The sequence below is a fragment of the Notamacropus eugenii genome, chromosome 1, assembly GCF_028372415.1.
Source record: "Notamacropus eugenii isolate mMacEug1 chromosome 1, mMacEug1.pri_v2, whole genome shotgun sequence".
Lineage (NCBI taxonomy): Eukaryota > Metazoa > Chordata > Mammalia > Diprotodontia > Macropodidae > Notamacropus > Notamacropus eugenii.
Window position 1 is genome coordinate 374808283 of NC_092872.1, and position 15078 is coordinate 374823360.

Consider the following 15078-nt stretch of genomic DNA (forward strand, 5'->3'; position numbering starts at 1 on the left):
ATAAAAATATTACTGTGGTATTACTATCCATGTCTTCTTGCAATTTTGGTCTATTTTTTCATTATGAAATTAGATGCTATAATATTTGGAGCAAATAGTTTTAATATTAAAATTGATTTATGGCCCACGGTGCTTTCAGCATAATACAAGTTTCTCCTTTATCTCTATTTATATTGTGATTTTTAGTTTTGATTTTGTCTGAGAACAACTGGAGCTCCAGTGGGTTTTGGGGATTTGCCTAGTACATAGTAAATCTTATTATAAGGCTCTCATTTTTATTCAATGCATATCTTTGCTTTGTTAAGTATGTTTTTGTAAGCAAAAGACATGAAATTTATTTCCTTCATTTTTTAAAAATTTGTTTATATTTTCTATTTCATTTTATTGAATACTTAAACCTTTTATATTTAAATTTATGAGTTAGTTTTAATCTTCACCATTTGTGTTTCTAGGTGTTTTTTTCAGAATTAGGATTTTTGTTCTCCTTCCACTTTCTACCTACAGTTGATTTTGCTTAATCTGCTTTAAGACAATACTATTCCCACAGGCTCTTCCCTTATTCCTTCCTATTTTCCCCTAGTTTTTGGAGTTTTACTTAATGTATTGATTTCTTTTTGTTTCTTCCTTTACTTATTTATCTAATTCTTCCCCTCTTTCTTTTCCTTTCACTGGAAGTTAATTCAAAACCCTTTCTCTCCTACAAATTCTTTTGTTCATTTTTTCTTTCCTTTTTAATACACAATCCCATTCCACTATTTAGTCCCACAAAGTACATTGACTGACCAGTAGGAAGACTATGAGATTTAGAACATGTGTTTCAGACATATTTCCTCCACTCTCACTTCTATCTCTTCAAGTTCTGCTTTCAAATTTATCCCTTCACATACTTTTAAAAAGACATCTCTTAATGGCCTCTCTGGCTTTTTTCCCAATCCTGTAGGTGTTTTTCTCTTTCCAGTATTTTTTCTTTTAATTTTAAGTCCCTAGAGATGGAGTAACTTATTTAATTGCTATTATATTTGCTTCATTTCCTTGGTAATTGTATTTATTTACATTTCTTGTGTTTCTGTTGTTTGGGACACCTAATCCTGGTAGCAGAGCAAGTGAAACGATATCTCCTGATGGGGGTGGAGTCTGATAGTCCAAAACCGGAAACCTACCTTATGCTTTCATGAGACAGAACTGCATATGAGACTGGAGTCATGAGAGAGGACAATGAATATAGGAGTAAGAAATTTGAGGAATAATACAGATGGTTCAGAAAATAAACACTGAAAATTATCCTATTACTGCTCTAAGGAAAAGTATGATTCCCTGTCCTCAGGGGTAAGTCATCATCTTCAAGGAACTGGGGTAGTTGAATGAGAAATTCAAAAAGAAATCTAATGAATCGCTAGAAAAATTGCTTCTTAGGATGTGGTCTAATGGGGTCAATGTTCTCCACATCTGAGATCCATAGGCTTGGGGAATTATCTAAGGATTTATTGTTAAAGTCAACTCAATCTATTAGAAACTTCAGAAAGGGATTACCTTTGTCCCTTTTTGGATGACTGAGATGGAGAGTTATTCACATCTACTCCTTTATAGATTGATTTACATCACAGCCATCACCTAGATGGAGATCTTCAAGGGAGGGAAGGAAGTTCCTAAAAGAAATGGGTTAGATTCATGTGCTCACACCCCACCAAGAACTGTCACACTCTATGACCAATTATATCCCACCTTCTAGGTGAAGCTCCACCAGAATTAATTTATATCCCCACTATACAGTAGGGTAACTCTGTGATCAACTGGTGAAATTAAGGAAAAGGTCAGGACAATTGTGGCTTAGGCAAATGCTGTCAATACAAATAATCACCTTGGGAACAGAAAGAGTCATAGAACAGACTTTCTTGCTAAGAGTGGACAGAAGGCAATGACACCTTCTTCTGGATGGAGCTTTGGAAGTAGTTTCTGAAACACAGGGTTTATGATACCCTTGGATCCTTATGTTCCCACAAGGTCCATGTTTCTGGAGTTTTCTGTTCATAAAAACTAGGATGAGTGAAGCTTTTGACAGGCAGCAAGAGGCAACTCTTAGGCTTCTTGGAGCTATAAGTTCCTCAAAGCAGCCTCTTGCAATACCACTTTTGAAAACCATTTGCTTTCCTGTTACTGGGCACTAATTGCTACTGAATAGATGACACAGATCATACAATCACCTACCTACAAAGAGGTGACTCCAGAGGAACACTGTTTCACCTGGTTTACTGATAATTCCATCTGATACAAAAGAGGTATATGTAACTAGACTTTAGCAGTACTAGTCTGTTAACAATGTATACCTTAGAAAATGAAGGTCCTTGCAAATTCATCTAGTAAACTGAGTTCCAGGCTACATGGCTAGAGTGCAAGAGCCTTGAGGGATGGCAAAGACATCTGGTATTCATGGATCTGCCTAAGTGGTCTGGTTCCTGCCTGGAGATTACAGAACTGGACACACCAAAGGCTCTCCTCTTTGGGGTCAGAATCAATGGAAGAATTTTGACAATGCTTCTCATTGCATACAATTAGTTCTGAAGCATGTTAATAGCCATTAGGAATATCATATCTAAACAACCAGGTTGGAGTCATTATGAAAACATCAGAATTTGTCCATACCAATATAGACCTTGGAGTATTGATGACATGTAGTGTTGGGCATGGGACCACACAATCCCCCTAAGAACAAGGCAGCTATTCCTGTCCAGCTGAGCTCCTTGTGCCAGTCCAAATACCCATGTCACTCAAGTAGCCCTTAACCTGTCTTCAAGTGGCAATATGGCACTGGAGTTGCCCCCTACCAATCAACAGCTGCATCATCATGCACCTGATTTCATAGACCAGAAAATCTAACCTCTCAGAAGTCATGTATGTGACAAATCAGTAGCACCTGGGGAAGGGGAAGGGAACTCCAATCCAGTGGTTTCTGGGATCCAATCTCCAAGAAAACTTATTTCATAAATATGTTGTTTTTTAATAAAGTTCCAGCTGACTCTCTCTAGTCTTCAATGTCCTTACCCTTCAGAGTACACTCTGTATACTCTGGAGAAATATCTCAGTCCCCAGTCCCCCTCAACTGGTAGGCTTTCTTTCTCCTTTGGTAGTTTGAACAACTCCTTCCCAGAAAGGACTTGGGATGATATTCAAGGAAGGTGTCTTTCTAATAATATAGGCAAAGGATAATTGTCGCTATATAACTATAGTGGAGTGCCTTTACTTGAAAGAAGGGTAACTCCTTAGCTGCCTTGGTCATAATTCTGATTGCCTGGATGGAGGAGAATATTCATATAGCCCCTGTGGAAGAAGGGAGTAGACTCTCCCCAGAGTTCTCTATGGGGGCATTCCCCTAATGTGGCTTCCAAGGAAGGGGAAGTTTTGATGGGAAACCAGGGAATATGGAGTATGGGGGGAGAGTTTAGGTGTCAATTTAATGCCAGAAAAGATTGCATGAAAAAAGCTTATGACTTTTTAGCCTCTTTACTAAAGATAAACTGATGTGTGCTGGAGAATTATTGATTGTGCTCAAAGTATCATTATCTGGGCTGTGACTCCAATGTTTCTGGTCCTGTTCATCAATGTGACTTTTCATTAGCACACCCACTGTGAACTGCAAAGAAGATGTGGCATCACTAATTACACAAGTCAGATCACTGAGAGCTAAGGCTCAGTCATTGCAAATAGGAAAAGAAAAGTCTAGGATTTCTGGAATATGATTTTCTCATCTTTTTTCTTTCTTTTTCTTTATAGTTACTTTTTGGTAGGTAAGGGTAGGGAGAAGCTGTAATTTTTTTTAATCCCTTGGTACTGCCTATGTCAGGAAGACTGTCTAGTAAAATCCCTTGAAGCACTGGAATGATGGGATATCTTCTAAAACAGAGATGAGAAACACATTGGGACAGTATGCAGCCCAGAACACTCCCAAGTGTGACCTAAAAAAGAATTGTCATCATGGAGGCAAGGTTTTCTATTCTGTTAATTATTTGTGCTGAGCAGGTCACAAAGTCTGACATTTGTTATCATCTATATTCTTTGCTCAATGTTCTGATTTTTCTGACCCATTCTAGAATATCTTGCTATAGTTCCAGGATTTCTTGGGAATTCTCAGGTTAGTAAGTTTTGTCCCTTGTTGGATCAATTTCCTTTGTCTTGTGATATTTATTTAGAGATATTTGTACCACTTACCACACTGTTTAACACATATTAATCACTTAATAAATGATTTTTCATTCATTTATTCATGCAGCCTTCTCGTATTTGCTGTAATTAGATGCAATGAAATGCATTTGTGGAATAACTGGCTAGTTGCTGGCAATTCTAATATGAATGTCATATATTAAGTACTCACATGTGTATTTTATTTTAGTTACTAGTAATGTCTCTGTTAACTGTGTTAACTATACTGAATATGATGTTAACTATGTTCTATGGTTTTTGTAATTCTGTAACATGTTAACTCAGGTGAGGCTATTTTTGCAGATATCTTGTAGCTAAGAGATTAAATAATATTCACTAAGGGAATGTAGAATAGGTTCAAAGCCTTGAAAGTGTTTTGCCAATTGCATATAAAAATAAAAATAAAGGTATGAATCTTGTAGTCAGATCTCTCCTCTCTCTCTCTCTCTCTCTCTCTCTCTCTCTCTCTCTCTCTCTCTCTCTCTCTCTCTCTCTCTCTTTTCAGTTCCACCTCCCTCCCTATCCTCCCTTATTCCTTCAATTTTAATTGAAGGAAAGACAAAAAGAATTTTGGAGTTAAGAAAAATATAGTGTCCTCAGACTCAGTAGCCTTTATATTTTGTTGGAAGGGCAGACTCCATACTGATGCTGAGTGGGTACAACTTAATAATTATACATTAAGCAGAGAGCTTCCAAGACTTTCTAACTATAAGTTAATTAAAGGTTTCAGACAGAGACACTACCTATAGTGAACAGAATGTAGAGGTTTTTAAAAATGAACTTAAATCCTATACAAACTCTTTAGCTAATGGGGGAGGAGTAGGGTATCTTCCTGTGTTTCAAAGATCTTGGTTTCAGAACATGGAATCTGCTTGTAGAGAGTAAAAACCTGCTATAAGCTAGACTCTGAAAAACAATATATTTTTTACCTTTTTCTGCCCTTTATTTTTATATGCCCTTTTTACTCTTTATTTTATCTATTTTCCCCCTAGTTCAATAACTGGGTGTATAAAGACCTTGCCTTTCTAAAAACAACTGTAATTTAAACATGTAAGTATCAAACTGAAAGAGAGATAGCAGAGTCTAGTATCCTTTTTTGGAAGAAAAAAGGAGCATCTCAGCTAAGGATTCTAATCTGAAGTCAGAAATAGGAAGTGAAAAGACACCCCAGCCAGAAATAACCTACAGTGGCCCCAAAACCAATGGAGCATGATCTAACAGTTACCTAGAAGACTTGCATGGAGTAACACCAATAGAGACTACATGCCATTATCTCATTCCTGGTGGAGACTGAATGCCACATAACAACACCAGAAAGTAGACCCTGGGGGAACAATATGCTGACAAGAAACATTGGTAGTCTTTCAGTATCGGTGATATGAATTATTCCACTATATATACCCTGGCCACAATTATTCCTATTTGCATTCCCACAAATGTTCCTTGGATATCCACTCTTCCCATTGATGGTGTGCATTCTATGAGAAAGAGTGCTACCTATGTTTAAGGGAGAAATGTCCTGATTTTGCTATTTTTCTTATGCTGTTTCATTAAATGCTTCGACTTTGAAATAGTTCTATCCTTTGGTGGACCAAAAAAGATAAACAAATTGATGGGGGCTTGTAAACAATAGTTTTGTGCAAAAATGGAGCCATAGGGTTATGTTTCCTTTTAAGTCTTCAAGCATTAACCTCCAAGGGAAAGAATTGAGACAATAATCTTTAACTTTTGTTCTTCTAATCTGCCTTAATTTTTTTTTTACATTTAGTTTGCAATTTTAGTTTGACTTTTATAAAAATTCCTTTATTGTACCACTTTGTTTCCTGAACCATCAAAATAAATATAAGTTCTGAGGAGTATGAAATGCTGAGAATTAGAAATAAAAACAGAAAAAGAAACAAAGATAAAGCATGTAACAGTGTTGAACACAATAGGTGCTTAATAGTTGCCAAATAAAAAAAAAACAAATTTCTTCAGACACTGTGCATTTAGTGTATAAAGCTGAGTTTATGAGAGCCAATGCAAAATTTAAATGAATCCTAACTCAAAAGGACCATGTAATTTACACTCCATGGGAAGTTATATTGGTAAGCGTTCAGTTAATTCTTGATTTGAATGTCTTTAATACCACAGAATAAAACCAGGAAAGTTCAAGAGCTTCCTCACATACTAATCAGTAGAGGGCAGAAGGGATCATCCTGAATCAACTGCTGAGTGGTTTTTATTTGTTTGTTTTATTTTAGCTTTGGTTAGCTCCTTACCAGTCAGAAATGGATGTGGTTTACCTAAGGAGGCATATGAATATTTGCCACACATGCTTCAAAATTATTACAAGTTAGAAAGGACCTCCAGGACTCATTAGTAGAGCAAAGAGATCCAGATTTGAATTGAACTTCTAGGGACTAGGGGACCCACTTACTGTCCTAAGGATTAGAGTGAAAATACAATTTGGCTTGGTACATGCTTCTCCATTAAAATCCTGGGAATTAGAACATGGTGGCTAACTCATCCTTACAATGTGAAAGGGAAATGCAGCAGATAAAGGCCATTTGAATCCTATATAAAATCTATGCTAATAGGCTTGATACCCAAAGAAATAAGATTAAAGTCACAAATAGTAATTGAAACACCTTTATTTCATAGTGACAGTAATTCTATTAATTATTCCTTTCAAGGTTGTTACACAGAGCATTCAACAGACAGCTTCCCCCCATTAAATCACAGTTAACACTGAATCAAAATACCTCATCAGGCATCTTCTAACCACATAAATAATGGAATTGGTATGAGAAATATTCAGTTGAATCTTAATCCATACATTATTGAATGTATTTAAAAAAGACATTTAAAGAAAACAATTGAACGGTAGTCCAATGGATTTAATTATTAAAATTACAGAATGTCACACTTATCTGAAAGTCACTTACATAGTAATTACCACATATGTATGACATTGAATAAATCACTTAACCTCAGGGATGGACTAGCTAGCACCTGGTCCATCATCTGAGATCTTTTCCAGCTCCAAATTCATTATTCTATGATCCTAAATTATACACACCCACTATAGAAAAGGACCAAGAAGACAATGAAAAAAGGTCTCTTGGCAATGACAATAACAACAACAAAAACCAGCCAAGATGCCCATATACTCATGTTCATAGGATGGTACATCAGTCTGTTAGAAACCACTGGTTCTTATTTTTATATAAGATTATAGCACTCCTAATTATCTAGGGTTACATCCCCTGTATATTAGGAATGAAACCTAAGAATTGACAGCTGACTGTAAATTCTAGAGAAAAAATATATACACATGTATATGTGTGTGTATATATGTATATATACATATATATGTATGTACGTATGTATATAAAACAAGTTAAGTTTTAAAAAGTATTGCAATCTGAGGTTTTTTTAATGTAGAGATAAACTCCTTAATATACCATGATAGTAGCCTCAGGGTTTCATTGAATTACAGAACAGTGCAATGTTTGATATTCATGATACTGTCCAACAAGATGTTAAAACTATGTTTAGAACACTGTTTAAGAAGCGTGTCATACATTTTGGCAAGATTTCCATCAGGAAATTTTAAAAGATTGCCACTTAAGATGGCAAGCTTTGCTTATCTGTAAAATTCATTTATGTGGATCATTTCATTCTGCCAAGGTGTCAGATAAATAAAGTGTTACTGAATATAAAACATATGATACAGTTTATATTAAAATATAGCACCTTTCATCAGTATATGATTGAATGGATAAAACTTTACCAAGGTGAAACACTAACAGGCAACTGTAAGACAAAATCTTAAATCAGCTTTCCTCATAATTGGGATTTTCTGTATTTTTCATATTTTGAATTAAAAACTTTATTGACCAGTTAAATCAATTACAAAGCCTTCCAAAACAACTGGAAATGTGCATGATATAATTAAATAGATTAGCAAAGATGACTTTTATAGATTTTTTTTTTTTAGTTTGCTGTTTGGTGACCTAAACTCACCAACTAAACTAAAGGTTACTAAAGTCAATTATTAAGAACTGTTACCTTTCCAAACTATTCTTATTTTTTTGCAAATTATACCTTCATCTCAGTTTTGAGATGAGGAGAAAACGGAGCAGCCAAATATGGACTTTCAGATGTCTGATCACATGAAAATGACAGGTACACAGAATTAAAATAAATTATAAGCCATAATCAATAAAAAAAAATAAATGGAATATCAAAACAGATTTGACACACAAAGCTACCAATAACTGCAAAAATGAAATAAGCAGGCAAAAATAATTATCACAAGTCTAAGCAATGCGCCTTACTATAAAGGTGACCTTTGAGGAGAGAATGCATATAAGGATAAAATCCAGCAAATTAGAAGAAGCAACTCTGCAAAGGACTATTAGTGACTAATGGTTTTTTGGCTGACCTTTAAACGCCTGAAGCAATTCAATTATAAAGGAAATTCTGCTTCTCTGTGCTTCAGGTTGGTTTTTTTTATCTCTAAAATGGACATAATACTAAAGATCCCTAACTTCATCAAAGGGGTCATATAAAAGGGAGGAAGATAATCTCTGTCAATGACCTTAAATTCTTTCGGAAAAGAAGCAAATCAGATACAACTTCACTAGAATAGCAAAATTACCACATCTTCATTTTTGAACGAGGCTGTCATTTGAAAAGTCCACGTACCGCATAATGATAAAAAAGCCAAAGTAACTTCTAGGTTCTGGCCTTCATATTTTCCTTCCAGTATAACAGAAGGCTAAATTATATCGCAAGAAAAAAAGAGAAAATTATCCTGAGAAACAAAAATCAAGCAACACAAATATAAGAAATAAAAGTTCACTATTGAAAGCTTGCCATGAAAAGTACAATAACTTTAAAATCTATTGTGCACGAAGTGAAATGAAGGTTTGAATATGAACAATAAAGAATAACCTTCTGAGACTTATCAATGATGATCCATTTTTCTATCCTATGATGACTTCAAAATAATTATCTTCTAAATCTTTGGTTAAGAATACCACTAACATGCTTCATTTATTTTTGTTTACTTTGTCTTCCTCTCATTGGATAAAGCAGTACTGGACTGTGGTTTTTAAGAAATAATTATATTGCCTTCATCTTTTCAAAGCGCTTTCACATCAATTATCTGACTTGATCAAGGCGGCACAGCAGATAGGGCACTGAGCCTATCAGGTCAATAAGACCAGAGTTCAAATCCAACCTCAGATACTTCCTAGCTATGTGACCCTGAGCAAGCCATTTGAACTCCATGTGCCTAAGTTTCTTCATCTATAAAATGGGGATAATAATAACCTTCCAAGGTTGATCTGAAGATAAAATAATATTTGTAAAGCTCTTAGCATTATCTGACTATAGAAGACACAATAAAGACTTGCTTCTTTCATTCCTTCCCAACAACCCAATCAGGTGAGTAGGATAAGTCTTAACCCACTTAACAGATAAGAAAACTAAAACTGGCTAAGTGACCCAAGTCAGTCAAGACTAAAACTCAAGTATCTTTATGCTCAACCTAACGCTCTACTAAACATCATAGATTTAGCTGGAATATCAGAATGTGAAATGCTTATTATAGGATAGATAGCAAATGTGCTTCTTTTGAGGATTATAAAAAGGATATCAAATCATCATAATATATGCACTATCAAGGTAATTTGTTTTTAACATAATCCAGCAGCCTGACTATCCCCAGACCATCTCAGGCTCAAAATACAATTCCATAGTTCATATATGAGTTGAACTTAAATTTACTAATCCACATGATCCTATGGCTACAGAGATAGAAGACCACTATCTCTTCTTCTTAAACAATTCTTATTGCTTTTATGGCATAAGAGAATTATAAAAACAATTCTAGGTATCACTAATTAGCAAAAATTATCCCAAACACCATGAATTTTTCATTTCCAAAGTAAAAAAAAAAGTAAAATTCAAAAAAATTCAAATTGAATAACTTATCCCTAAGAGTCACATTTTCTTTTAGCAAATGGAAAAAGAACCATACTCCCAGAAAAGTGTATCCTTTTAAATATTTGTAGAAGTCTAATGTCTTTTCTTCAAGTTGTCCATGTTGTATCCTTGAGCCCTCCTCACTCTATGGCTGGAACGGTTTTGGAAATGCAGTGGCTATAAAGGCACTGTTCTCTTGGAACCGCAGACATGGACTCAACTTCCCCTTGTAAGACAAAGAAAGCAGGTTTTAATAAATACACACCTAATCAATAGTTATTTGTTCTATTTTTCTGTAGCAACTGAAGAGTCACTTGAATTCTATGACTATGGGTCATTCTTGAAAAAATTGTGTTTCTGTCAAGTAATGATCTTAATACAAAATCAACACCTCATTTGATTAAGTCTAACTTCCCAATAATAATAGTTAAATGAGGAGTAAGAGATAGGTCCAATTGAGATCTTAATAATAGTGATGGTGTAGGACCTTGCTATGTTATCAAATTCCAACAAGCAGTGGTTCTCTCAGCTGTCAGAAGCATAAAGAAACAGATGCCAGGACTATTTGTTTTATTCAAAACTGACAAGGAATCAAAAACACGTCAAATGGATTTGTCAGTAGCAATGCCACAGGCAAATTGCTTGGTGAGATTTATATACCTTTATTTTGGCTCATGATGAAACAGCTTTCTAAACTTCCCAGTCTTCCAATACTGACGAAGAGTAGGTCAGGTTGTTCAAATGAGTATCAGATATATAAGTCCGACCAAAACTAAAAACTATAGTATCCCAGAACATGAGCATCGTACTTAAGAGTAGAAAGTGATATTATCTGGCAGTAAGATAAAGAGTAGGACATGCCTCACCAGTTACAGATGAGAACAGGAGTAGTTTAAGATTATGGATACAACTAACATTTTGAAACAAGTCATTCAAGTTTACACTCTAACAAAAATTTAATCAAAACTACTAACATGTTGCAAAAGACAATAAAGTGGATCAAAAATCACATCTTCCAATTTATTTTGTTTATGCTCCATAACAAATAGTATTAAATGAACAAGAAAGCCTAAAAGAGGAGGCAACCTCCAGAGCCCAATTCCAGGATCTCTCAATAGTTAGAATTGTGATTAGGTATTATTTAATACATTGCATTTGTATCCCCAGTGCCTAGGACAGTGTCTGTCTGCCATGTAATAGGTGCTTAATAAATTCTTTTTCATTGAATGATTGCCTATAATAATTATATAATCAGATCCGTAAGTTCTTTCAGTATTCTGGAATGTACTTTATTATATGGAACTAGAAACTCAAGCTCACTTAAAGTAGTCATATTCTGTCTCCAAGAATTAAATAACCCTATTTTCTCTGTCATCTGTTAACATTATACCAGTTGCCTCAGGCTATAGTGGGCCTTCTTCATTCCCCTTCTTGCTCTAAACACAGTTTTAAAAGCCCCCTTCATTATTTTTAGCAATTCACGAGTCCCAGTTCATTGTGGGTCTTTTGCTTTCTTGAGAATTTTCTTATAGGTTCATGGCATGTTCAGAGCTGCAGAACTATAGCAAGTTGTCTGCTATTCAATCAAATTCAGCTGTAATCTGAAATCTTGTCTAAGAACAACGCAAACTAAAAATATTAAACAGGCAATGAAGTACAACCCACATGAGGCAGACTTCAGAGCACAGGGCTACAATTCTGGCTCAATAAACCTTACCACAAAAGGCTACAGAAAGTGATTCGGATTTTGGTTTTGAGACTCACTGACCATTCTTTATTCAGGTAAGGGCATCCCACACTGTTCTTTCAGAAGAGTTTCCATTATTCTAATTCCCTGTGAGAATGAGGAAAAAAGATCAGAATGCCATATTTAATATAAATATACTTTCATAGTCATCATACCCTTTTCCTTCAAGGAGTCCAAGGCTATTAATATATAGTCATGTTTTCAGTTTCAAAGAATTAGGTTCATCATCATACCACAAATATAGAATTTCCAATCCATCACCAAGTTATGTGCCAGGCATTGTGCTCAACACTGTGGATACAGGTATAAAGAATGAAACAATCTGTACCTACAAGGAGCTCACACTGTAATGGAGGAGGACAAGTACATATATAAATACATGCAGCAAAAACATCAAGTGGAAAAATAGGAACACATATGAAACAGTTAAATTCAGTGTAGTTTAGGAGAGAGAGCGTTGGAGGTAGATCAAGAAAAGTGTCATGTAAAAGATGATATTTAAGGTATATCTTAAAGAACAAAAGGACCCTATGAGGGAGAGGTAGGGAGGAAATGAAACCCTGACACAGCTAGTAATGAGGCTGGAAGAGCTACTGAAGGAATGGAAGCAATGAAAATGTCCCCTCTTCCTCCCTTCGCCTCTAACTGTTCCTTTCTTCCTTCCTTCCTTCTTTTCTTCCTTCCTTTCCTCCTTCCTTCTCTGAAGCTTATACATTCAACCACAATAGGTCCCTGCCCAAACTCCACTTAATGGCTGTATTCTGTGCCTTCCTGGCTTAGAATGAATGTCAGTGGTAACTGTTTCTCTTTGGAACAGTAACCCTGAGGGTCTTCACCTCCCATCTTGATATTTTTATTTCGTCTTATTTTGTTTTCTTTTTAATTAAAGGGACCAACCCTTAACTCACTTCTTAAAGAGGCAAGGCCTATTCCCTTTAAGTGAACACCTGAAAAGGCCTTAGCCTAAAAGGGCCTGGGTCTCCCACTGCATCCTGGGCCATCTCCAATCATCCTGATGAATATCTGGCCACTGAACTCAGATGGCTGTGGAGGAGAAAGTAAGGCTGATGACCTTGCACAGCCCTCCCCTCACTCAAATCAAAGTCAACTGCAAGTCATGTCATCATTTCCATGATGTCATGGTCCTCTTCAAACATGAAGGACAAACACAACAACAGCTGTTGCAAACATCCTAACTATAAAACAAAACTATAAATCTCTGCCCACTTAGACTTACCTCCCTAAGGAGATGTGTCCTAGAAAATACAAAGAGCACATAGCTACCTTAGCGAAAGCATCAAGGAAAAGAGGAATAGTGTAGTGTTTGAAGCAAAGAGAACTTTGTCCTGGGAATCAGATAAACTGTGTTTTGTCTGCATGGCAGACAACTAACTGGCTACATGAAGCTAGGGGCAAATCACTTCTCAGAGCCTCAGTTTCCCTCTACAGCAAATGAGGTCATTAGAATAGATTTTCTCTAAAGCATCTTTTAAATTTAACATTCTTCTCTAAGAATCAGATAAAGAAGATCAGTGAAAAAAAACAAATTCCATCACAGGGAGATGCCTGACAGAGCTGTACTTCACTGTCCAATGCAGGGAGTACAAATATACAAACAGCCTACCTGGCTAGCACCACTTCTTTCTTGGTACAGTTACCACAAGGCCATGAATCAGTAGAGTAAGAGAAGGACCTCTAACAGGAGAAAATAAAAAGATTATAAACTGAAGAGATAGAGACTAAACCTCCCAGGGAAGCCAATTCCTCCCATTGCAGGCTGCCACACCTTCTCTGAAACGTATAGTCTTAGAGACTAGTCTAGAGCACCAGATTAAGTGATTTGTCCGAGCCACACAGAAAGCATTTGTCAGAGACAAACAAGTATAAATGACAATATAATTAAAATTAGGCCCTGAGGAAGTCAAAGGCTAGATGCAGGGAAAAGAAGGAAAGATCAGATGCTTCTCCTTTATTGGGAGAATTAAGGGTACATTTAAAAAGGTATGACTCAGAAGAAACTACAAACGAATGAATGAATGAAAAAGTAATTATCAAGCTTACATCTCAAGACCTATGATGAGTGCTAAGTACTAGAAATACAAATACAAAAATGAAGGCAATCCCTGTCTTCAAGGAATTTTTGTACTTATAAAGAGAGGCAAGGATACAGGGGAGTGGTATCCAGGTGGGGATATTTTGGTTTGGAAAGTTACACAGATGCTGAGTGGTGTCATAGGGAAACAATTTGACATATCTATTCTAGAACCAAGAAGAGGTGGTATGATTATGGCTCTAAGCAGGGGAAGGAGGAGGGAGAAAAGTTGTGAAGGATGATTCAAGGTAGCATTCTGGTGGGTAAGGAGATGGCCTGGGAGTGAAGTGAAGAATGATTAGAGCCTTGCCAAGTTGTAGTGGGCACCTGAGGCAGCAACCAATCAGGATAGCTGGAATTAAAGAAGAAAGCATTAAATCCTCAAAGAAATTTTCTAATTTGAGTATCCTAGAAACTAGGGAGATGATGGCCAAGGGTTATGGATCTATCAATCAACAAGCAAGTGTTAAGTATCTACTCCATGTTAGGCACACTGGGGAATACAAAGAAAAAGTGAACCCTTTCCCTTGTAGAATGCTAGTGCCTTGAGGGCAGAAACATTTAAAAAAAAATTTTTAATCCCCAGCATTTAGCACAACACCTCAAATGGAACAGGTGCTTAATAAATGCTTACTGTTTGAAGGTTTATTCTATCCTAGTGATTTAGACTCTGGAAAGATCAAAGGATCCAGGAAATTCAACTGGACATAATACTGAACAAATTTCTTGAATGATCCATAAGGCAATGGGGCAACTTATATGCCCATCTCTAAGAACATTAATTACTTTATTGGCAAGACCCAGTGCCAGTTATAGAACCTTCTGGTTAAATAAGTGCCATTACCAGGAATTTGGGGATATTCTCTAAAATAAATGCTAAAACATAGTATACATCATGAAGACCCTGGGTCAGCCTCCTTCCAAAACAAATAGAAATGGGAGAGAATAAAGTAAAATTTCCAGTGGGGAGAAAATTCTCTCAGTTCTCATTCAGGTCTGGACCCATAACTTTTAGACAACTCCAATTTGGGGGCAGTAGGCACTGCTCTACTTGGCCCCTAAAAAAAAA

At 36.0% G+C, this 15078-nt stretch overlaps 1 protein-coding gene across 1 annotated transcript in view; it reads right to left on the reverse strand.

Moving 5' to 3' along the window:
• Positions 1-6809: 6809 nt before the first annotated feature.
• PRELID2 (PRELI domain containing 2) overlaps positions 6810-15078 on the reverse strand; it is an 89084-nt gene continuing 80815 nt past the window's right edge. Inside the window, exons 6-7 of the mRNA XM_072630647.1 lie at positions 11939-12004; positions 6810-10396 (exon numbers count right to left, since the gene is read on the reverse strand). Coding sequence (XP_072486748.1) covers positions 11945-12004 — 60 coding nt within the window. The 3' untranslated portion in view covers positions 6810-10396; positions 11939-11944. The remainder of the gene's footprint in view (positions 10397-11938; positions 12005-15078) is intronic.